This window comes from Astyanax mexicanus, chromosome 6 (assembly GCF_023375975.1).
Source record: "Astyanax mexicanus isolate ESR-SI-001 chromosome 6, AstMex3_surface, whole genome shotgun sequence".
NCBI lineage: Eukaryota > Metazoa > Chordata > Actinopteri > Characiformes > Acestrorhamphidae > Astyanax > Astyanax mexicanus.
The window spans coordinates 2,072,075-2,098,082 of NC_064413.1; the positions used below are offsets into that span (position 1 = coordinate 2,072,075).

Consider the following 26,008-nt stretch of genomic DNA (forward strand, 5'->3'; position numbering starts at 1 on the left):
TTTACTTCACTTAACTTTAATCTCAAATCACACACATCTTACATATAAATATGCATAGCAATTAATACATCAATAATTCTAAGACTGCGCCGAGGTTTCACTACAAAAATAATCTTTATATTAAATAGAGAACAGAGAAAATTGCAATAAGTAAGTAAGGAAGCCCGTTTTAAGGACGGACGTTTGCAGAAGTGTAGAAAGAAAATAGAAAGATTTCGTACGCCATAAATACAGTATATACAAAAGCTTGGTGATGATGATGGGAGTTTGGGCGAAACGTTTGAAAGCTGAAATGCCTTTTTTTAACAGACTGATCTCTGAACCGTGTTTCATTAGAGTTTGATACTCATTTACCGCTATTCGTTCCTCTTGTTTGGTTAGGGGTAGTGCTGTTTAATGAAGGCATGACTCTGTGCTTTCTATTGGGGCATATTTACTAATATATAATCCAATAAACTGTTTGTGCAGACAGAGCAGAGAGGGAGGGAGGAAGGGAGGGTGTCTGGTGGGCAAAGGATGATTTGTGGCTCATGCTAGCTTTAGGTAGAAGCTAAAAACATCTCTTTTAACCCATCCTTATGTCAAACATTTGATTTTTTTTTAATGATTTAAAATTAACCTTAACATTAGCTGAGCTAAATTAGTGTAATAAATGTAGTGTGATGTTTAAAAAGTGCCATTTCAGTGCAGCAACCCACTGTCTAACTATACATTTAGTTTTTGTTCCAGAACACAGTAATATTATGAACCAAATGCAGAGAAAAATACTTAATATAATATAATACAATAGATTTTGATATTGGTATTGATAGGTATTAAAGTCAGTGTGGTAATGAACAAATTAGTACAAAATTAATAATTCACAATCAAATGTCAGTACCTGGCTGGATGTAGTTTGTTAGAAAACATACTGAGCACTAAATTGCTGTACTATTTCTACTTTACTGTTTAAGTTTCGCTCCTTTTTTTTGGATATTACTAAAAAAATTAGTATCATAGTGTGTTCAGTATCATCGTATATCGGTATCAAAGTCTAGGTAATATGATTCAGACATCATTATGACTCTTCATTGTGCCAGTTTGTCTTTAAGCCAGCTGAGACAAAGCCTTGTTGAAACAAAAAACATTAATGTTGAGATGTTAGTAGAAGATTAAAAGCTGACAGATCTTAGTCAGGCTTAGTCTGCTCTCACAAAACCCATTCTGCTCAAGGCCTGAGCACGAAACTCATCTAAGCAGCGCAAACACAGCAGTTTCAATGGCTGCAGGTCACCATGGTGCCGTTATTAAACAACAGCAGCAAGGCTGGGCCGGGCCTTACCTTTCCTGTTTCATGTTCAGGCCTGCCTCAGTTTTTTTTTTGTCTTCTGAATGGCCTAAAGACTTTGACTTGAAAGTCGGCTTAGCTGGTTATTTTAAGCGCCTGGCCCCAGCAGTTTTAGCTTAGAAGCTGGGCCATATTCCACTTGGCGCCACACGGATAGGCTCGCTTTCCTTCATTAAGACAAGAGACGACTGCACAAGCCCATAAAGCCCATATACAGATCTGCTGCTTAACTGTAATCTCCAGATCTGAAAGATTAGAAAGAATTGATTGTTTGATTAATTAAGGTCATTTAATTGAGGGAAAGCTGAGTGAGTGAACGAGGGGATTATACGCCACAATCTGTCAGACTATTTATATATATATACACACACACACACACACATTCACAGAGAGATTGGACTTTGTGTTTTGGAGGGCCAGCCTCAAAAAAAACGAAAAAAAAAAAAAACGGATTAATTCACTCCTTCCTCACGCTTTCCTCTCCCATATTTCTTCATTTCGGTTTAGTTGCTCAACTTCTTCATTAGGATTAAATTATGAACTCGCCTGAACTCATACTTCAGCTGAGTCTGGGTCAGTGTTAGCATGCAGGCAACGTCATGTCAGGTCGTGTGCTACAGTAAATAATAATAATAAAAATAAAAAAAATTACACCTACAATGCTAATCAATCTATCTATTCACACCGAACTGTAACCGAAAACCTACATATATATCTTTTAAATATCTGTGTGTATATGTTTATGTATACACTAATAACAATAAAACAAAGCTTCACACACACACTGACACACAGTCAGTTAGTTTGACAATGAAGCAGAAATTCAAGCTGCTCCGGTTTGTTGTGGAATAGCTGTGCAGTGATGGAGGGCAGCGTGGGCTGTTGTGGTTGATTCTGTAGAAAGGTGTGGACCCGTGATTCTCATGGTGCAGTGGTGCTCTTCACGATTTGATCTCGATCACTTTAATGAACGGTAGGCTCTTGCTGCTCGGACCGGATGGTTTCAGAGGTTTGCTGTAAAAGACAAACGCAGCCATCATTAGTTATTAATTAGTACAGGTGGTAAGTGTTTAAGTGTTAAGCCTAGCATTAAAATTAATACAAATAGACATATAAAACCCACATGATGCATTGTGATTATATATGTTTGAACAGTGATTCTATATTGCATACGGTGGTTAAATTATTGCAGGAAGCATGTTGTTGAGTTTAAACAGGGTTCACTTCTTTATTAGCATTGCTAACATTAGTAAAACTAGCTGCCTAGGTGTTAGGGTGCTAGGTGTCACTCAATCTTATTATATAGTAAGTACAGATTTTAATTTTAATAGGGAGTTCGTATTAAGTACTTCTTATACATATCCATGTCAAATAAATCGATTTTTTTTATTTTTATGTGTTTATATCTCGACATAAGCATCTTAAAATTTCATCTCAAGAATAACAACAGGCATGTGTGTGCGTTTCCTATAATATACTTTTGAATGTTTAGGTTAATACAGGTAAATCGGTCTAGGGCTCTTAATGTTTAGCAGTCAATGCTGTGCAGTAATACATTAACTCAGGAGCCTCAGCAGTAGGGAGTACAAATGGACGGCAGGATAAAAAAAAATTATAAAATTATTGTGACTAATCAATTATTCTTAAAAAAATAAATAAATAGCTAGATTTGTCTACTACTAAATTAGTCCTTGGTAGCAGCCCTAGTTTTCATGCAGGTTTCATTAAAGAGAAATCAGCTAAGCTGTTGTTGGAACTAAATAAAGCCATACAGTGTCCAGAGTTTAAAAGGGAACACCACCCAAACCTGTTTTACAGGGTAAACTCATTGCCCACAGAAATCACAGCTTTACAATAAACCTAACTAAGCATACAGTGACTATATGTATTTTACAGTATAATTAGTAATCAAATAAAACAGCTGGTCTGTGTGTTACCTGTAGACAATCTGAGCGTTGTGATCTGACAGGTACGAGTTTGACCGATGACCACCTGCATAGTAGTCCATCTGATCACGCATCTCCCTGTTCTGTAAAGAGTAAATGATTCACATAATGAGAACACAGGGGTCAACAAGGACACATTAATACACAGTTTGTGCACGCGTGTTTTTGTACATTTAAGGACAAAATTATCTTTTCTTTCTGGTTATGGATGTTGTGTGTGCGTATATATATATATATATATATATATATATATATATATATATATATATATATATGAAGCATTTATTAAACCAGAGCAGAGGTGGACCGACTCCACACTAATGCATACAGGTTTAAATAGGGATGTCATAATTCTCTAATTTGTTGGTGTTCAATTACTTGTGTCCCTATAGAGTGTGTGTGTATATGTGTAATAAAACATATCACATTAAAATAAGTGTATCTACTGACCTCTGCTTCCAGGAAAGCCACTTTCTCCTCCAGTTCTTTAATGATCCGGTCTCGCTCCTGAATCATCATACGGGAGTTCTGGAGCTGTGATGAGAAAAGTATAAGTGTGAGAAACTTAAAAGTTCTGCAGTTTTATTGTTCTTATTTGTGTGTGTGTGTGTGTGTGTGTACCTGCTCGATCATCTGCCTGAGTTTCCTCTGCTGGCTTTTCAGCATATCATCAAGGTGATGAATTTTCTCTTTCAGGATGGCATTCTCCCTCTCCAACTGCTCTAACCTACAACAGACAGAGTACACCTCTTATTACAGGGACAACAATACAAACACATGGCTTACCTGTTTATCTATACTTACAGTTAATAAAAAAACACTAATTAGTGATTTACATATTTATTGACCACTGTACAACCTCTCCTCCCACTTTCAGTGAAATGTAAAATGTACAGTTAAAACAAACACATTGAATTCTTAGCCCACTTTTATAACCCCCTATTGTGATTGGATAGCTCTGATATACTCAAAGTAAGGAAATAAACTACCAGTCAAAAATGTGGACACCTCCCTTCTCATTTGCGTTTTTTTCTATATTTGTTTTTATTTATTTTCTACATTGTAGATTAATACTGAAAGAGCGCATACACAATTTTGAAGTAAACAAAAACAGTGTTAAAACTAGCCATAATCTAACGTTGTAAATAATAAAAAAATATCAACGAAAATGTGTCAAAACTTTTGACTGGTACTGTATATTATCCCTGAAACAGTTGTGATGAACATACTATAGTTGTTTTAAGACCATTTTGTGCCACTGATATGATACAGTAGCATGATGCATTTGTACATTACTTTTAAAGAGCAATGAAATTTTATTGTTTAAGAATAATAAATATATTTAAACATCCTTACTAAACAAAACTTACAAGCAATTATTTAAGTGAATGGAATTTTTTTTTAATATTTGCTCATTTTTCTCCTCACCTCTCCTTCTCAGCCTGTCCCTCCTCCTTCATCTCCCGCAGCTGCAGCAGCTCCGCCTGCCGGGTCATTAGCTCCTCCTTCAGCGTGGAGCTCTCCTGCTCCATCCCTCCCATCAGCCTCTGAAGCTCCTCGATTCTCTCGTCCTGACGCTCTGCGTTCAGCTGGGCATCTTTCAGCCGCTCGCTCTGTTCAGAGAGCTGCCGCTTATACTGACCGGCCTCCGCCTGAAAAAAAAACACAGAAATACGATTAAAGGACAGATTATGATAAATAGGCATTTTTGATGTAGTGCTGATTTGTTTCCAGACAGCTACTTTAGGGGAAATGTGATAAAACAGCAAATTAGTTTGCACATCAGCTGGCTATAGCAAAATGTTTAAAATATTAGGCATTACTTTCATTTTCAGAGTTTCCTTCAAGGACCAATAAAGTATCTCTAAAGTCTCTAACCATTTCTACAGTATCTATAACATTTCTGTAGATTGATACTTTACAGATAGATACTTTATAAAGTATCTATCTGTAAAGTATATCTCTATAAAAGTACCAATATAACCTCTATAGATAGATACTTTATAAAAGTATTTATCTATCTAATCACACAATACATACAAATACAGCACTGTGCAAGTTTTAGTCCCTGTAACCAAAAAATAAACTGTAATATTAGTGTTAAAACATAGGCAACCCTTTGAAAGCTTTGGGCACCTGTTGCTGACACACAGCTTGTTCTAACTGCTAAGAGAAATTATTTTAAAACGTGCTTAGGAGCCAAAAACCTTTGCCAAGTCCTGTTTGTGTTGCTATTTAGGTTCAAACGTTGCACTACAATAAAGTGGTGGATGTGGTTTTATTTTGAGATGTTATTTAGCACAATTGTGGGCATCACCACAAAGCAAATTCTGTTTTCTGTTCCCAGTCTGCCCCCCTGGGATAATTGAGAACACTACAGAGAGAGAGTCAGCACTGGATAGTATAAAAATACCCCCCAAAAAAAGATCCAAACAATGTTAAGTGTTTCAGTATGAGGCACAGTTTCTGCTGGATCACTATGATAGTGCTGTTATGATACTGTTTCAGTCTTTTATAGCCATAACGGAACAGTACATCATCTCAGAAGAATGAGTCAGACATTCAACCACAGCGTCACACAGTGTTCCCTTCATGTTCTGGATCTTCTGGCAGAAGCTGGGAAATCTACAGGACTGGCAGCGAACCAGAAGCCCTAACGACCGGACCCACCCAGCTTGCTTCGGTCTACAGGAACTCAGCAGCATGTTTTCAATTCATGCCGGTTCCTCAGGAATGTGCAGACAACAATACAAAGCTAGGCCTGAGGCTATAAAGACAAGAAGAGGGACAAAAGACAAAGAGCTCCAAGTCAAGCGTGACTTACTGAGAGGGACAGCGCCTAACCTTTGTCCAGTTCTTTTAATATTCTTACATTTTGTATTAAAACTCTGGGCACACAGCGATATTATAAAGATTTTTAAAGATCATAAAGATCATTTTGAACACATGTGATTGAAACCCTTCAATTAAATCTCAGTTTAGGATCAGTTGCATTATTATTTTCTGAGGCATCATAAAATCAGGCTGACAAATCAGAGCTCAGTTATGGTTGCAGATGAACAGCTCAGCTCATCTTGTTTGGAGCAAAACGCAGAACCTTTTACGACCTTAGATATTGTTGTGGTCCACCAAAAAACATGCATCTTGATGTTCAGTTTACTACATAATTTGAACACATTGTCAAATTCATTTGATGTATGGACCAATAGAAATTCTCCAAATTTCCTGTAATTAAGTTTGTGTTGGAATGCACTGAAAATCACTTTTTTTTCAATTAAAAAGCTAAAGAACAGAAGAGTGAATGAATACAGATTGAGAGACTGACCTGTAGTTTTTCTTTCTCCTCCTGGTGTCTTTTTTCTGCGTCCTGCAGCTGAGCGTACAGCCGTTTACTAACCTCCCTCATCTTCGCTCGCTCTTGCTCGTCCACTGGCTCCTAAAAAAGAGAGAACAATAGATCAGATATAAAAATATTTTGATGAAGGCATACAGAAGCCCTGCTGGAATTTGCTAAACGCTCTGAAACAGACTTTAGTTACTTTGAGATTCCTAAACATGTCACTGGAAACTGCTGTGTTAAACTGAGGCATCTCCAAACAACTGGTTTTAAGTACATTGTTTATAAGCATTCCTTCCAGCAATAAAGGAGAGATTTCTTGTATTATAATAGGCTTAAAATGAATCTGATAATGTTGACAAACACATCTTTAATGATAAAATGTGTGTACATTTTATTATTACAATTTTGTACATCAATAAACTGAAAAATCTTTGTAAACCAAATTTGCATGACTTTTCCAGAACTTTCTGGATGTTTTTATTTTTCCAAAACGTATCCAGGCCTGGAAATTGCTATTTTAAAATGCCATGACTTTTCCAGTTTTTTTTTTCATGATTGTACAAACCCTGAAATATAAATAAACAAAAAAGGAAGAATAATTTGTATTTAAAAATATTTTGTGAGCTAGGTCAGAAGAACCAAGCTTGTTTCCAGATTTCTTTTGGATGCCCCCATCCACACTGGCTATTTTCTCAGCTCTCCTGTTTTAACATCATTAAGCACCGAGTTAATATGATGAGAACTATAAATAATTTGTAGATGTTAATCAACCTTCCCTGCCAAGTTTAACAGCTTTTTCATTCCTAATTCCACAGGTAACTAAAACTATTTCAGAGTACATTAAAACACACCCACAACCAAAAATTAGTTTCCAAACTCTCTTCGCTGCATCAGCACAAACACACACTCCTTCAGGATATTTATAGAATCAAATGGGAGGGAGAGAATAGAGGAAGAGAGGGTGTGTGATGATGTGTGTGTGTGTGTGTGTATGCATGTGCGTCATCAGGGTGTGGGCTGTGACTGTCAAATCCTGACGTATGGAAGCACAGCCTGACTTTTTTCCACTCGTGTTCGAGTCCCCTGAGCACACGCCCACTCACACAGAATTCAGTTAAGAGCTCTGACTGGATCCAGGCGTTTTAGTCCCGCCTACTCAAACCCTACTGTGGAATGAAAGGGGATCTAATCAGGAAGGAGAAACATGTGCAGTAGATGCAAATAGTTTTCTGCAGAGAACAGAAAGTGTCGCTCTGAAATGCAGCACAGACTGGTATTTACACACCTGTAAACACCTGAAAAAAAACCTTCTTTAACCTCTAAAAATCTTTCCTCCTACGAACGAGTGCTTTCAAAGACTTTGCTGCTAGACTGGACATGCTGTAGACAGGGTTCATACACTTTTTAACCAATACATTTCCATTATTTTTTTCATGCCTTCAAGTCAAATTTTCATGACCATACGATTTTTAAAACATAGTCCAGACATGTACAATGAAACCAAAAATCAACTAAAACTATAGTTAAAATTGATTCTAGTAGATGTAAAATGAATCAGATAAAATGTTGACACACAATCTTTAATAATAAAATGTGTGTCAGATCCTGAGAGCGCCATATTTGTTACCTCAAAATAGATTTTCCCAATCCATAAACTGAAACACGAAGATTTTAAGACCAAATTTTTTATGACTTTTCCAAAACTTTCTCTGTGTTTTTATTTTTCCAAAACTTATCCAGGCTTGAAAATTGCTATTTTCAAATTCAATTACTTTTCCAGGTTTTTCATCACCGTATAAACCCTGTTTAACCTAACAGGAAACTGTAGTGCACACTTCAGATTATAGAGTTAAATTCATATAAAATTATATTTCAAATGTGTATTTTTAATTTCAAGTGATATTTATTATTTGTGTGCATATTATACATACGTAAGTGGACACACTGTTAGCAGGGCATTATAATAATATTAATATATGCTTCTTGATTTTATATTATCTACCATATCCTTAGTGTTTTACGCTTTTGTATAATCTTATATAGTGTTTTTATAAGTCTTTGTTTAGTTAAATACTAATCCAAAAGAAACAAAAGTGCTTTTCATTCAGGTAATTAGTAAAAATGGCCCTTCTGAAGATTTTTCTTTAGATTTAAAGAAACACTGAGCATGTGGGCGGAGAATACACCAATTCTCACTCTTGCAATTATGCAGTTTTACATTTGAGTTTCTTAACGGTTCATAAATATTTAACAGTAGGTACTAAACAATAAGACATAAGTATAATAACTAAAATTAATAGTTATTATTTTGTTAACAATGACATGTGGAGACTGATTAGAGCAGTTGTATGTGTTTTTCAGGACTGACTGACTGTTATGGGTGTGTGTGTGTGTGTGTTATCTTCATTTCAATTCAGTAATTCTGAACTTTATGTACAGAATGTTAAATTGGGTGGACACGGTTACGTCAGCGCGTGTGCCGTGTGTTTTGCAGATGCCCCAAACTCAAACACAGGCTGTGCTGTTCTGCCAGCCAGCTCCCATGGAAAGAAAGGTGGTGTGTGTGTTGGTGTTATTCGATAGGCCGGATGGAAACTTACCTGTTTGTCCTCGCTGTCGTGCGCTGTTGATGATGGGGCGCCGTTCACTCTGCTGACACCGTTGCGCACCAACTGCAACTGAGAGAAACAGAGATAATAATGAGTTTAACTTGTTCACTTCTAATGGAGAAAACTAACTAAACTAAAACCAGCCTAATGTTTATTGATGCTCTTACCTTGTGTTCTGTTCTGTGGTTGTTTTTAGCTGCCATCTGCTCCCTCAAGCTCTTCAAACAATATCTGACCTGAAGTAAAAACACACACAAAATGATGTTATTCACAAACACACACTGTGTGTACATATACACATTTCCACACACACACACGAAGAGAGAATAACCCTGCGTTCACACTGGAACGCGACGGTTCGCTTGTGTCGCCCAGCGTTTGTTGCTTGTGGGCGTGTCGAGCTCAACGCCCGCGTTCATCATGGTCCAGCCTCCGACAAGAAAAAAGGCACAAAAAAGGAATCACTTGGCCACTTTATTCTCCAGCTATAACTCCCAAACTTGCTGGACTCTTGTGCGTTTCTGTGATTTAACTGCGCTGGAAACGCAGCCGTTCCCGCAGACTGATGTGGGTCCACCCCGTTCAACAGAAAGAACCGGGAAAGAAACTAGAAATTCAGAGGACGTCGAACCGCCTTGTTTGTGATTGGTCCAAAGAAAAGCTAGGAGCCAATCGGGTTAGAATGTCGCTTCACCGCGTCATAACTCATTTGCATAGAGTTGAGAAAAATTCATCTCCGTGTCGCTTGTCGCTCTGTCGCTTTGTCGCCTCTCGCGTGTCGCGGCGACAAATCGCGCCCTGCCATAGGAAATGAATGGTCGCCTGTCGCTTTCCAGTGTGAACGCAGGGTAAGAGAGAAAGAAAGAAAGAAAGAAAGAGAGAGAGAGAAAAAGAGGGCTGAGGACAACAACAGGAATGTGTTTCTGACCTCTTGAATCTGAGAGACTTCTTCTGAGAGCATCCTAAGGCTCTGCTGGTGTCTGGCCTGCTCCTGCTTCCGGGCTTCCAGATACACCTAAAAACACATTATATATTATTAATATCATTAATATCATAATTATGAACTTATACTACTACTAAAAATAACAATACATATTCTTAATTCAAATTTGTGAATTTGTCTAACACAATATTAGAGCTGCAACTAATGATTATTTTTCTAGCCGACTAATCTGATTATTATTTTTTCGATTAGTCAGTTAGTCAACGATTATTTGCTATTTAGTGAGTAAATGTAATTAGGTAATATTGTATGCAAAAAAATAAGTTAAGTTTACTAAAAGAAAGGATTGATTCAGCAAAAATAAATTTGTAGTCGACAGATTTAAATAATCGACATTGTCGATTATATCGACTAATCGTTTCAGCCCTACACAATATGAGATCTTTAAATGGTCTGAAAGTCAATATTTCCAATAATATTTCCAATAAACTGAGAGTTTGTGCTGTTACACAGGTAAAAAAAACTAAATCATATAACTTAATAATAAAAAAAAATCAAATTATAAGTAGTTATATGTATTATTTACATGTAACGCAAATACTATGATCTAAACATCATAAACATGTATTGTGTGCAAAGATAAACACGTGCGCACGCGCACACACACACAAACACACACACACTTATTATTAATCACATCTGGTGTCTCAGGCCTGAACATTTAAAGAATTTAAGTGATGTAATTCCCAACACACTCATATAAAAAAAAATCTTGCGTGTGTGTATTTATTGTGAAAGCAGGGCTTGGTTAAGCGAGAACATCTGCAACACACACACACAACAAGCCCCTCCCACTTTTATACATCACAACTGATACTTCCAGTCACGCACCTTCCCGAGAATATCTGTTGAAATCCACCCACCTTTATGACCTCAACCTTCTCTTCTGTCGGTTTGATGGGCTCTATCCTCAAAGGCTGCCTCTCATTGGCTGGCTGCACCAAGGCGAAGGCTCTTCCAATTGGCTGAAAGGTAGAAGAGGGCGGGGTTGATTTGATTACACTCCACATGCGAAATCAGATGCACATATTGCCTAAATAGCAGAAGCATGACTAACTGTTTGCAGTGAGTCTCGTTATCAGAAATCTGTTTTGGCCTGCCCTCGAGAATCTTTTGGATGATGACCAAATGCAATTCTCAGTATTTTACAGAAGCGTTAATGTGAGTCACAACATGTTCAGACGCTAAGGTGGTACGGTTTCCTGTCCCTCAGGATATGCACTGTTCACTGATGATGCCAGACGTGGTTTCATTAAATGATGACGAGCAAAAAAAGTCATGAATTACAGATGCAGTACAAAGAGATGCAGTATAATAGGCTTCTTATGCTATCTATGCTATTTAATGGCCACTTTATTGGAAACCACAGGCTATAGAAAGAGAATTAGGTTAGTGTTATTCACCTTCTATCCTTTCCTTACTGATTAGATTCTGACTACGAGACACTATTGGCCTAGAATTAAGACTAGATGTGCTGGAAATAAATAGTGCAGCAACAAAAATGCACTACTTTGTAATTGTAATTGTACACTACATACTGGGCTTATAAGGTGTTTCTAATCAAGTGGACATATATATGTGAGTGTATATTACTATTTCACAGTGTGTAGCACAGCAGATTTTAGTAAGAATTATTATTAGTGTATTTAGAGAATAGTACAGGGCTCATACACAAAAATCAACTAAAACTATAATTATATGATTCAAATTTATTATAGTCGGTCTTAAATTATTCTGATAAAAATGTAGACACACAATCTTCAATGATAAAATGTGGGTCAGATCCTGAAATCTTCATTGTGTCGAGCTAAATTACTGCACTAACTCTGAGCTTATGTATTTTGTTAGCTCAAAATACATTTTCTCCATCAATAAACCGATACACAAAGATTTATAGAGCAAATTTTTATGACTTTTCCAAAATTGTCTGGGTATTTTTATTTTTATTTTCAAAACTTATCCAGGCCTGAAAAATTGCTATTTTTAAATTCCAGAATGTAGTCCAAATAGACGTAGTGTAGTAGGCTACTTATGCTATTTTAGGGACACTTTATTGGAAACCACAGGCTACAGAAAGAGAGTCATCTTCTTTTCTTTCTTCACTGATTAGTTTTTTTTTACCAGGGACCTAGCACTAAGATGTATGCCCATGTGTGCGAGCAATAAACAGTGCAGCAAAAAAAAACAAAAAATGCCCTTTGTAATTTTACACTAGATCCTGGGCTTATAAGGTGTTTGTTTCTAGTATAAAGTAGACATAGTAGAATAGTAGCTCCAGAATTTGCATCCCTTTAGAAAGAAAATGTTCCTTCCATTAATTAATCTGACAGCCTCTCTCTAAAACAGGCAGACAAAACAGCAAAGCAGGAAGGGAGGAAGGTCTGGAGGAGGAGAGAAAACAAGGAACAAGACAGATGGAGGGAGGGAGATGGTGCAAAAGAAGGCGGGGCAGAGGGCAGTTATGCAATTTCTGGAGTCCAAAACAATGGACCTGTGGTCCTCAGAGTGCGCCTTGTGTAAGAGACCCTCTGTCCTGGACTTCAGCCACATAGCTGGTCCCTAAGATATACAGGATTATTCTGCTTTGAATGGTTGAGTGAGTGGGTGAGTGTCAGAGAGAGATCGAGAGAAACTGATTTACTGGAAAACAGTATGAAAATGGAGTAGAGGTTAGGAGAACAGAGACAGGAGACCTGGCCAACTTCACAAGATTACACATTAACATGTACAAACATGACGATCAATAAGTCATTTTATACCAAAACTTTACATTTTAAATGTTGTCGATAAGCAAAGACACTATACTATATATACACACTATGTGCACAAATATTACAGAATTATTTGAAGCAGGTAAAGATAAGACTAGGACACAAAACTTTATGCCAGGCATGGATTAAGTATAAGTATAAAGCCTCTAGTATTCAGCTGTGGAGCAGAAAAAAAATGTTTTTTAGCTCTATTTAATATTTTTGGGATGAGTTTAGGAGTTCTTGTCTACAAAAATTAGTAGAAACCCTTTACCCAAATGTATACACCAACAAAAGCAGGATCAATTCCTTTTTTGATTACACTTGTTTTTGGAAGAAACAATGTGGGAGCATTTGTCCCACTGGTACCTGATGCTTGTTTCTTTTTCTGTTTTGCATTAGCTACAAAGCTAATCAGGTTTTTATGTTTTTTTTCACATGTAATTATGAGATAATACAATGATTTATACTGATTCTAATTCTATACTATTATAGAATTAGATTACACTGTATTAGACGAGCCTAAAAACTAAAGAACTTCAAACATGTTTTGGCTGATTAGACAGTTTCATACTTGGTTCAAATTAAGTAAAACAAAAAGCTTCACAAGTTTTAGGGCCTAAACTTTGCTTCTTAATGTGTCCTACAGCTATAACATATCAAATATAAACCAATGTAACCACATTTAGGCAATTATACTAGAAGTTTGAGGATAATAAAGAGTAGATGGACAGTAAACGCGCATTAAAGTATCATAGCCTTTCCTGATTGTACTGGTTTGTGAGGAAATCTCCTTACCTTTACTGTGGTGGGCTGCTGCTGCTGCTGCTGCTGCTGCTGCTGCTGCTGCTGCTGCTGCTGCTGCTGCTGCTGCTGCTGCTGCTGGTTCTGCTCATGCAGGGTCAGTCTGAGTCTGCGGCAGCTTTCCTGAAGGACGACAAGAGAGGAGAAATTTGAATGGGCGTAGCGGAGGAATCCCCCAAAATGAGAAAAGACCGTTAGAATGAAAGAATATGAGAGAAGGAGGGAACTACATGGTGGAGAGGAAAATATGAGTGCTAGCCCTCTGAGTATGTGTGTGTGGGGGGAGGTAGAGAGAAAGAGAGAGAGAGAGATTGAGAAAAAGAAAGAAAGAGAGAGAGTCAGAATCAGGGCCAAGGGGGCTATAAAAGTTTGTGCTGAACGTCAGTGCTTACTCAATTTGAAAGTGAGAGGAAAAAAAGCAGGGGAAATGCAATCCCGTCTCTAAGATACAGAACATTGTGTTTCCAGTCTGCAGCTTCTGGAAAATACCACAACTCCTCCGGCGGCCAGAGCACTGGTTTGAATGTACATTTGAATTGTGGCACAGAGTCCAAACAGGGAAGTACTCTTTGGGGCGACGTGGAACATCACCATGACAACGCGCATAAATAAACAGCCTTCTGCTCTAAAAGGAATGCAGAAGGAAGATGCAGATAATCTAAACATGCAGATCTGATGCAGAACATCAAATACAGTTCCTAAATTACTGTTGTGTCTTATGAGGGTATCTGCAGTTATTCGAGAAAAGACTTTTAAATATCCCACAGACACAAAATTAAGTCCACTTTAACAATAAATTGTATTTTGAGATTTCACAAAAAAAGCTTTGTGTAAATGATAATGGAACTTTCTGTACTTTTTGAGAAAGCAGGGTCCAGTGCAAAACTGGGATATTTAACTGTTTCTGTTTAAATTTACACTTTTCCAGGCCTTAAGTACAGCCATGAGCCATAAATAATGCAGTCGGTTCTGTTTAAATTAAGCCTTTTGAGATAAATGAACATAAGACCTTGTAAGATGATTTAAGCATTCGCAGACACCCTGTATTATGTACAATGTTTACACAATGTTACTACACAGGTGAGCACAAGCCTCCCACCTCTTTTCAAACTGCCACCAATGCAATATTACTAGGCAGCCAATGCACTTATAGGAAAGCACCAGATGCCCAGCTTTGATACATCAGCCAACAGATGCCGGCGTCTCAATGAAAGTGATGAGAGCAGAGAGCGGATGGTGATGCTGATGGTGAATCAGCATTAGAAATTATTTTCTCATTACAAATATAATGTATAGCTTCGGTTTCATCACTTAAAGTCACTTTTTTCCATTGGCTGTTTAGTGCAATAAGTATTTTAAAAAATGTAACCCCCACCAAAATAATCTTATGTAAAATAAAAAGTCAAGGAGACCTGCCCACCATAAACCGGGAGTGCAGCAGTGGATAAGCTGTTTGAAGTTTATACAATGCACTGTTGAAGTCTTAGCTAAATGGTTTTATTCCGAATAATCACAAACTATTTTGTTATTTGTAATCTATATGTAATCATTAATGCTAAAGGCATGTGGACACATATCTGTAGTGTACTATACACAAAAACTGTACTACAAATCCACAAAATCTTACAACAGTCTGACAGTGTTGATGAAGAGGAGGTTCCCAAAAGAATGCTGTGCGAATCACATAAAAAAAAAAACCCTAATTACACGCTTAAACTCACACACATGCACACACCCACAGAGTCACAAAGAGGTATTTACTCAGCAGAAGGCAGTAAGCTGGTTATATAACACACACGTTATTGACTTTTATCTATATACACATGCACCTGCACACTTTCACACTGCATTTTAAGCTTCAAGTCAATATGTTAATATTAACGCAGGGAATGAGGAAAGACAGAGAGAGAGAGAGAGAGAGTTAAGACAAGACATTCCACACATACTTTCCCCCTGACCTTCACCTCAGACTGTCCTGACAGTTCAATACATGGGAAATGTCACTGCACACGCACCCTTCCAGTGAAGAACACTGTTGAAATTGTAAGTGACTTGTGTGTGTTTAACTGACTCTGATAGACAAACACTCTCTGCACAGCCCCTCTGTTGCATAACGAGTGTGTGCGCATTTCAAAGGACACTCACACCCTGCAGTGATAACTCATTTGAATACTTAAAAGTTAAAGTTATAGGTATACAGAGCGATAAGCAACAACTGTAAGACTATAAGCTATAAGCTCTTCATCCATAGTCATTTACCTTTTATTGTCATCCTGAAAAGATACGGCAGTACTAATAAGCAGAAATCACATTAGACATTAACAATGCATTAGAAGAAAATACTGATCATATGTAAATCACTATAAGACATCAAGAACAGTGATTGGTCCTTCTCTACATTGCATTCAACAATAATGACAGCTTTTATATAGTAAGAAAAATCACAGTAACGCACAAAAAGCTAAAATTCCAGTTCCTGATCCAAACATGGGCAGGTTTTAAGTAATTTTTCTCTCTGAATCTCAAACTTAAATTAGTGTGTTTCAATAACTACATGAAAAACCAAGCAAAGTGAAAACAATGAGTCTGAATGCATGACAAGGTTAATAGGGTTATTAAAAAGCAGCTGTTCATACTATAGCTAAAAATGCATTTAAAAATAGCTCTCAGATGAACGCAAATACCCTAATTTGATGTTATTATAGTCGAAAAGACAAAAAAATAGAATCCAACACATTTCAGTTTCTCTGAGGGCGAATGGTAGATGAGGTACGCCAAGTAAGAAGATCCACTAAAGTTCTATTAGGGGGCTTTTAGACAAATATAATCCTTTGACTGGAGTATGGGTTTAAGCTGCGCTGCATCTGCTTATCAGTGAGTGACGTTCGCTGTTGGGTAAACACAGGCTTTGTGCAATGCACACACAACTCTGAACATAGACCACAAACAGAGTCTGTGCACCAATACATCAAGTAGCTGAGATAATAGCAGTGATGCACGATACACCGCAGCACATTGCTGTGTTCTGTGTCATTACACTGGATTAAAGTGATTTGGCTATAATGCAATGTTTACCAGATTACCTGTAATACTACAAAATCCCACAGGGATGACCACAGACAAAACAAATCTGGCAACGAGACATCACACACCCATGCAATCTTAGCTAACAGCTTTATCTGTGGAAATATGTCGACACTAAAGCCACTAGACAGACTTAAATGACCAAAACCAGACACTTTATCCTGTCCAGTAAAATAAATGAAAGTTTTATTTACCAGAGCAAATGAACCAGTCTTCAGGTCCGCTCGTCTCACTGTCAGGAGAGAGGAGGACTGCTGAAACTGAACTTTGGAGCTAGTCATAGCCTGTGTATGAGAGTGTGTGCGTCCGTGTTTCCATAGAAGGCAAAGCAGCATTTAAACAAGCGCCCTGCCAAATTGAACACCACACCTCAGTCCAGGACAGCAACAAAGGCATAATTGCACGTATGGTATGCACACACGCACACAGATTTTCTCGCCAGAAACAGTAGAGGATTATGAACTCTATTCACAGGGTATCAGTGTGGATTTTGCTTACAGCAATACAGCTCTATTCATACCTAGTAGCATCATATAAGCCCCTCACAGCTATATAAATGCACTGACCTTTCAAACAGTGAAGATACAGATAAACAGTCTGCAACTATATATGTATACTGGGGAGCTATAATAGATTAGGTTCTAATAAAGTGGCAAAAGAGTAGAAGCTTGAGGTAAGTGTTTCTAATAAAGTGGACAAAGAGTGGAAGAACATAGAAGGGGGGTTCTATTAAGGTGGCCAATGAGTGAAAATACAAGGTATGGGTTTCTAATAAAGTGGCCAGTGAGTGAAAGAAAAAGGTAGGGGTTTCTAATAAAGTGGCCAGTTAGTGAAAATACAAGGTAGGCACTTCGAATAAGTTGACAGTAGGGGTGGGCAATATTGGCCTAAAATAATATCACAATATTTCATGGTATTTTCGATATAACGATACTCTTGGCGATATGACAAAACTCTGAACTAAAAAAAAAATCTCAAGAATACACCACTGCAACAAAATGAAAATAAAATTTGAGATATTAAAATAAATACAAGAATTTTATCAGATTTGTAACAGAAGTCAATGATCTAGAATGTCATGATACTAATAATGCTCTCGAAATATCTCCATATATCCAGGAATAAAGTAAAATAAATTATACTGGACATATATAATCTATAGTCTCTAGTAGATATATAATAGGAAAGAAGAAGTGTGAATTTTTCTTTTGCAAAAACGGCAAAAAAGTAGTAGTTAAATCAGAGAAACAGAAAGAACAAAATCTACCAGGATAGAAAAACTAATCATATGACCAAACCCGTCATATCTGCTTTGAATGGTAAATCAAATCATATGTACAGAGACATCTATTTCTAATTTATTTCTCACGCTCCCTCTTCCTTCCTGTCTTCTCATGTTACAAAGCAGTGTTTGTAAATGCATATACTTAAAGTTTTAGTTCAGCAAAAGATCAAATTTACACAGCTTTAAAAGATTCCCTCCTTAGTTTTGCACTGGAGCTACAAAACAGAGTCACCAAACACGTCATAGCTGATCCATTACCATTTGTGCTAAATGGGGGAAACTGTGTAAATGTGAGTTCTGGCCAAAACAGCACTTTAATCTACAGCAAAACAATGTCCAGGAAAAAGGTGCCGGAGGAGACGAAAGAACAAGAAAAAGAACACATGAGAGAGCCAAGAGTGGAATGTGTAATCGGATATCAGCTCCCGGACCTTTTATTGGCGCTCAGACTGAGGCCCAACTAATCTCTCCCTCTCTCTCACACACACACACACACTGACATTCTTTCTCAGTGACACGTAAAGATCAGGTGAGAACTACACAGGTAACCCAAGACCATGATGCAGACAAAACGTTCTCAACCGTTTTCAGTGTGCACTACCCTAATAGATAATCCACACGGTTCATATATGAAGTTACTGAGGCATCAAAACAGACCTCTTTAAATTATATATTTTTGTGATGTCAAAAAAAAAAAAAAAAAAAAAAAGTTCCTAGGGTTCTAAACATGATTAAGTTCTATGTGTATCTTGATCCTAGTCTAAAAACTAGCTTTGGATATCTGAAGTAACTTTGAAGCACTGTTGTAAGTCGCTCTGGATAAGGGCGTCTGCTAAGTATCGTAAATGTAAATGTCACAAAAACTACATGTAGCAGCAAATAAGCCTACATCAGTTTATCCTCATCCATTTATGCCAAAGCTTTACAGAGCATTTCAGTCTGGCCAGCTTTTTAAATGAGGCATAATTCAGGGTGGCCCATTCAGAGCAGAGGTCACTTATATCTAGCCCTGTCATAATAAATGCATTATCAACTTATCACACAATATATGGGCATGACTTCAGTATTTCTGCTGACCTCAATACTGCCCAATTATATTTACTTAGAAAGGAGAGCCAATTGACATGAATAAGACAGTATGTTTTATTATGTGAATAAGACAGTTTTATTGTGGATATTTAAAAATTTCGATAGAATATTCTATTTACATGTGACAATAAAGAATTTTATCTATCATACTTAGGGGGTAGCACCTTATACAGGGTTCATACACTTTTCAACTAATACATTTCCATGACTTTTCCGAAACCTTCGCAGCAAATTTTCATGACGTACAGTCTTTAAAAAATCAGTGCAGACAAGACACAACGGATTTGCCTAAACATTCAATTATTTTTAACACCAAAATAGCTTTTCTTAAACGGAAACACTGAGATTTGTAGAGCAAATTTCCATGACTTTTCCAAAACTTATCCAGGCCTGGAATTTGCTGTTTTCATGACCGTACAAAAACCTTATACTATATACTTTATACTTATAACCTACTAACAAAGCATCATCTAATATATTATTTGCTTATGTTAAATATGTGATGTTAAACAAGTTTAACCAATATTAACTATGTTAACAAATTATTTCACTTTAACTATTAACTGTTTATTTAATTACAGTGTTTATGAATATTTAAAATGACTTAAACCTGATCAACAAGATGCTTTACATTATTAAATGAAGTGTTCGCACTTATAAATACAATTATTTAAAATTATTATATATCTATTAAAAATCATTAACACAATCATTCACAGTAGATCTTTTTAAGTTGCTGTAAATGAATGATGTGCACCTCAGGGGAGAAAACAACATTATACATCAGAACATTCCACTAATGCTGCTGTTAATTACTGATATTTAGCACCTAGAGGTGAAAACAAACCAGCTGACATTGCTCTCATAGCATGCGTGTTACAGATGTATTTGCCTAGTGAAACACACAGATGATGGAATTTGCTCATGGGCAGTGCCTTCAAAGCCATCAAGCATTAAAATTAAACATTAACATACGGCAAACAGGTCTTATTCAAATGATTTATCCAAGTTAAAATAGATACAAAAAGAGCCTTTGTATTAGACAGACCTGCCTATCTTACTGTCCACTAAATTTGACAAAAAAGTAAATGAATTGTGCTGTTTCTTACACTGAGGTTAAGTTTTGTTCTTTAATTGTGTTTAGACATAGATCAGGCTAAATCCCAGATTTCTGAAAATGTAAACAGCAAGATTATTGTTACATACACAAGAAAAATGCTAATAAATTTTTGATATGCACCAAGAAGCCATCATCTATTAATTTCCAACTGCTCTTTAAAGCATTTATCCCACTCTCACTCCTCTACTGTGAGCTAAAGAGGAAGCTGTAGGGAAGATGAGCAAGCAGAGATAGATGGTCAGCTAAAAGGTCAAATGTAAAAGTAAACAGCCCTGACGCAGCAGGTTGAACAAAGATGGCAAGTGTGTTTTTATGGGAGCGAACCATCCATCCTCTATAACCAAACAAGCCTTCCCAGTAGTCGTGAGAAACACTGCCAGGAACCTGCTATGCTAAACACAACAGGCACTTTTTGTGAGGGATTAGCTGACAAAGCTCCAGTTCAGTGCTGCGCAAGTACTTGCATGCAGGCATTTAGGCTCCTTACCATGTCTTATTTTTAATTTTTTTAACTTAAACATTTAGGTTGTATTTAAAATAAGCTACTACTCATATTTTCAACTATCCTGAATCCTGGATTAAACAAATACTAAGTGACTAATGCATTTTACATGACATAAATCCACCAGATACAGTTAAAAAGATTTTAATCAAGAAGCACCTGTTGTTAACAATATGACTACATTTTGGCATATCATTAAATAATTTTGCTCCTTTTGTTTAAAAAGCTTACTTTTATATTAAAACATTGGGTCAAACATTTTGTTTTAGCTGTACTAGCTGTTCATGTTGAGTCATTTATGACTGTAAATACATTTATGACATTTTAACACATTTTTATGGGTCAACTATGTAATTAAAGAACAATTAGGGTAATATAATGCATTTAATAAAACAACGGACATTATTATTAATCAGCATAAACGGTCTTGTTTTGTACAAGCTCTGAAAATATGAAAGTATGAAAAAGAAAATATGTCACTTCCTATTTAGTGCTACGGAAAAGCTTTTAAACATTTTTTCTGATGCTCACACTGACTGGAAATTACCAAATGGGAACGACAGCCAGTTATTTTTACCCTGAAACGGGGGAGTGCAAGTTCTAGTGAAAGGGGACTCTGTTTGAGCGCACTAAAGAAATGTCCAAGGCATGACCTCAAGGACAGCGAATGGCATGAGGTCATTCTTTTCCTCAGTCAGTCAGAGTGATATAATCTTCCAGAGCGACTCAAGTCAGAACTCCTGCAGGCAACCGGATTCTCAGACTCTGACTAAGTGACTGTGAAAGCGCCTTTAGACTGCTTTTACTGAAAAGCAAACATTCCTCATGATGGACCAGGTGTGTCTAAACTTTCTGTCTCGGAGGGCCAGACACTAGCACTGAGTGAGGTGGGCTGAGGTTGAAAATCATACAAAATTGTGCAGAGTAAAGAAGGGTGTGTAAGTTTATAGATGTTCATTCACAGACTTTCAACAACAAAACTGTATTATACGTCATTTTCCATTGGAGTGGTGATGGGCAAATAGCATTATAGCAAGGTTAGACTCTTGAAGGACTCTTAAGTAATGACCTTATACACTTTAAAAAAAACAACCTTTTTTATTGTGTTTAAATGTATCTCAAGTCAAGTCAAGAGGCTTTTATTGTCATTACATCTGAGTACAGGTACACAGTGTGATGAAATTACGTTCCTCCGGAACCATGGTGCAACATAGAACAACAAGCAATAAAACCACAAAATAAAATTATTTTCTGTCTGCTAATATAAATGACAATGCAAGGATTTCACTATTTCCCAGATTAACTGGCTAAAAATGTAAAATAATTACAATATATATAGCAGATGTCTTCGAATCTGGCCCTTGAATATAGATTCCAGCCTTGACTTTTCTAATCATTAGTACATTTGATTCTATGTGGACAATCCATTACAGCAACTGGTTTCTAAACTTCCACCAAAACAAAGTACAACCGTGGAAACTGGATGTATACTTTTATATATTTCTAAACACTTGGATCACAGCAAAAGAGTACTGCTATCCTATGGATGTACATTTATCCTGCACTGGGCGTATAGCTTACTAACGAACAGAACTGTATTGTGATTTACCTGGAAAACAGTTATTTCATCCAGTCTAGCCATAATAGCAATTAGCAGCTTATCTAGGATAAGTGAACAACAGAACCAGTGGTCTGTGGTGTATGTTTTAAGCTGATTCTATCGACAGGTATGTTTTTACTGAACTATGCTTATGCTTGTTATTCCTATGACCTTGCTTCAGGCTGCTTGTGGAGAACACAAAAGTGCATGCAAACTCTTCAACAACAAAGAAGAAGCTCTCGAGGCAAAAAACACACGATAAGCTCTTGACGTCCAACATTTAAGTCCTGCGGCAGTATTTTAGCCACTCCTAAAAGGCCTTAATGGGTAATTCCACAGATTTTTCTGCATGTTTTGAGTTGGGTGACGAACAAACCGTCTTACTGATTCCTCTACACTGGTAGGAGCCAGGAGTCTTCAACACTTCAAAAATATATACATTTACTATCCAAAACTACCAGTGAACCTACGTGTGTTTTGTTTGTGATGCTGGAGGTAAATCTGAATGTTTTCTTTAGACATTTAGACATTTGGTGGGTACTGGCCATCTATTTTTCTGCTTCCAACACATCAACATCAAGAGTTGACTGTTCCCTGTTGACAGGTGGCACTGGAACCAGATATAATCACTGTTAATCACTTCAGCAAAAAGTAGTTTAAATGTTATGACCGATGGATGTAAATATCGACAAACATCAACTAGCTGGCCTTTTTTGGTATCTGCTCCACGATGGACTAATAAAATAGCTTGACAGTCTGCGTAACTAAGAAACATTATGTTTTAAACACTGCTTTAAAAACAACATAAAAACCAAACTGCCTGCCAAGAGCACCAGGTATAAAATTCAAGAAAATAAAAGTTGTGCATCATAGCTGTCCTAGTTTGAGAGCCATGCAAAGTACACAGCTCGGTCACTCCCTTTTGAGAAAGTGTTTGTTAACGGCCATATCCATAATCTCCGACAGCTCTCGACCAGCCCTTATAAAGCAACAATACGACAGAGAGGTACAATAAAACTGGTGAGGGCACACAGTTGCCAAGCAACGGGAGATTGTGGCGTTGTGGGAATGGAGCGAAAGGGCAGGTTAATCTTTATTTACACACATAAATGCACGCACGCAAACACACTCTACTAATCTGACCAAACCAAACCAGACCAGACGGGTCAGGAGTTTATAGTTATATGTGTCTCAGGTGAGTCTAAAATTCCTTCACCTGATCTGAGCACATGAGCTGAGTCTTAAAGCAGGCAGGCAGGCAGGAAGCTCAGAGCGACAGCTGTGATTTGATTTAAGGCTGTAATGAGCAAACAACCATTAGGACCCCTCAGAGGTCATTAAAGAAAAGGCAGGCATCAGGGGAAGTGGCACTAAACCTGATTAAGCATCTGCCAGCAATCTGAGGAGCTCAATGCAAGCAACACCTCTAAACCGTAAAATACACTGTGACGATTAATATACAGAGCCTACAAGCAACAGTTTAAAATGGTTCAACATTCATTATATTTTATATATTTTATACTTTTTATATGATAGCCTAATAACAAGTAAAGCTAAAAACAGAATAAAACCTGTACTGTTTATATGCTACAAAGACTTTAATTCCCCTCATTCTTCATTTTTGGAAATTTTTGATGCCTTGACTGTCTGATATGCAGATGAAATGCCACTCCTCAGATTACTAAATGAAGCCAAGACTGGTGTCAGCTTAGTCATTTGGAAATCAATTGTTAAAAGACAGATTATTTTAGAGGCAGTAGCAGGCGAGGATACACCAGCCAGCACAAACCAGTGTAAAACAATGAGGAAAACTACAAAGATGCTTTAAATATCTTGGTACAATTAGTGAAGATAGTAAATTGGATATAAAGGAACCTTACTCAAAGAAATACACTGAAAATCATAAGGGATAAAAAACTATACAGTGCCTATAATGAAGTGTGTTACTTATATGCTAACCATGTGTTCTTAAAGTACCACGCACCTCTTCTCATTCAATGTGCTTTTTCTTTTTATTATGTTTTTTTTACGTTGTAAATTTAATATTGAAGTCATCGGAGCTACACAGTAACATATGTGGAATTACTTTGCATAATTCATTACTTTGAACAAAACACTGAATGAGAAGGTGTGCCCACACTTTTGACTGGTACTGTACTTAGTGTTACAGAAATAAAAAATGTGGAAAATCATTATTTTTTCATTGCCATTGTGGCATAGTAAAAATAGAAATTGATTTAAATTCGTATTCACAAATTTCATTTTTTCCCACTAACAATATGAATTTCACAAAAATAAAAAAATATAATAATTCCTTGATTTTTTTTTCTTCCCCCATAATGACATTATAATACAACCCAACCTAACCTAACCTAAACTACCTTAGGTAAAGTTGCATTATAATGCCATACTGTGTACTAAAACCAAGAAAAATACTAAAAGCACATTTAAATACAGTAGTTAACTAGTTAATTTAATTTATACAGAAATTCAGAAATTAACTAGGTTAGATAACGTTAACTATCTTGGCTGTTAGTTAATTAACGCTAATTAGCTACGCTAGCTAAGTAACCTCGTTAACGCCAGCTAGTCAATTGGTCACTTTTTACACTGAATTTAGCTGCTTATTAATTGTTAAATTAACTATTCTGACATTTTTTTTACCTTTTTACTTTTCCCAATAAGTATTTTAGTCATATTTCGGATTTTTAACATTACTACGTCCAAGAAAATGAGAAGACCTACTGACCCACACAGGTAATGTTAAAAAAAAGCAGCCAGAAGCCAAATTAGCGTTCAAGGGTCAAACTCACCGCTCCGTCCTCCGACCTGATGTCGTCAAATGTGCACAAACTCCGCGTCCCGTTCATGTTTTCAGTCAGGAAAGTTCTATAAAGTCGCTCTTGTGTTAAAATAAATAGATAAATAAATGAATAAACTGTTAAAACCGCGTTTTTCCCCCGCGCTGCTCGGATTAGCGCTCTTTAGCTGCTCTAATCTCGTTTGACTGAAGACGCTCGCGAGCTCCTCTTGCTTTTGCTTTCCCGCCCGTACTGCGGTTAGTCCCGCCCTCTTGAGATTGGATTGGACGACCGTGTCCTGAAACCTTGCGCTTTGATTGGTTAGTTGGTTCGCGTTCACAAAAAGCCCTCCCTACCACTACGCGTTTGAGTGTGAAATAACACGTCAATCACAGAGCGGGAGGGCGGGGTGTTCCTAAAAAGGAGTGGGTTACGGATAACAACACCTTCTGGCTAAAAGTTCCACCCGCATTCTAGTCTAATGAGATACACAGGATTTCGTTCAGACTCTGGAATAAAGCCAGGTGAGGTAATACGAAACCAACAAGCTCAGAGTAACTTACCGTTTATCACATCAGTTTACCAGACTGCTGGAGACTACATGCAAAAACAGAACATTAACAGTACAATTTATTATTTATTTTTGTCTATATTAATATTTTTCGCTATGGTACAGAGTTACAAAGATGACATCATGTAAAAAAAAAATAATAATAATAATAATGCATGGCCATGACTTATTAAAGCG

At 37.0% G+C, this 26,008-nt stretch overlaps 2 protein-coding genes across 18 annotated transcripts in view; one reads left to right on the forward strand and one right to left on the reverse strand.

Moving 5' to 3' along the window:
• c6h1orf43 (chromosome 6 C1orf43 homolog) overlaps positions 1-6,547 on the forward strand; it is a 38,485-nt gene extending 31,938 nt beyond the window's left edge. For 11 of the 12 annotated variants that reach the window (XM_049479991.1, XM_049479994.1, XM_049479987.1 and 8 more), the window contains one exon: positions 4,715-6,547. The gene's annotated coding sequence lies outside the window, so the exon portion shown is untranslated. The remainder of the gene's footprint in view (positions 1-4,714) is intronic. The other variant, XM_049479990.1, reaches the window with a different exon arrangement.
• tuft1a (tuftelin 1a) lies at positions 1-25,476 on the reverse strand. 6 transcript variants are annotated; one of them, XM_049479984.1, is made up of 13 exons: positions 25,273-25,476; positions 13,836-13,902; positions 13,774-13,787; positions 11,089-11,190; positions 10,151-10,237; positions 9,390-9,458; positions 9,214-9,291; positions 6,599-6,709; positions 4,702-4,925; positions 3,895-4,000; positions 3,724-3,807; positions 3,265-3,356; positions 1-2,341 (listed from the first exon to the last, which is right to left on the reverse strand). In XM_049479984.1, exons 1-13 carry the CDS (start codon positions 25,327-25,329, stop codon positions 2,269-2,271), a joined length of 1,164 nt encoding a protein of 387 aa, XP_049335941.1. In that variant the 5' UTR covers positions 25,330-25,476; the 3' UTR covers positions 1-2,268. The 6 variants fall into 6 exon arrangements, with proteins under 6 accessions (XP_049335941.1, XP_049335940.1, XP_049335939.1 ...); XM_049479983.1 differs by having other exon boundaries at positions 13,833-13,902; XM_049479982.1 differs by lacking the exon at positions 25,273-25,476 and adding an exon at positions 17,058-17,163.
• Positions 25,477-26,008: the final 532 nt, after the last annotated feature.

Coding starts and splice junctions, on each gene's coding strand:
- tuft1a (XM_007255910.4), bottom strand. CDS start 17,144: ATGACTAGCTCCAAAGTTCAGTTTCAGCAGTCCTCCTCTCTCCTGACA. Junction 11,191..13,773: donor AGCAGCCCACCACAGTAAAG/GTAAGGAGATTT, acceptor TCTACCTTTCAG/CCAATTGGAAGAGCCTTCGC. Junction 4,001..4,701: donor GGACAGGCTGAGAAGGAGAG/GTGAGGAGAAAA, acceptor TGTCTGTTGTAG/GTTAGAGCAGTTGGAGAGGG.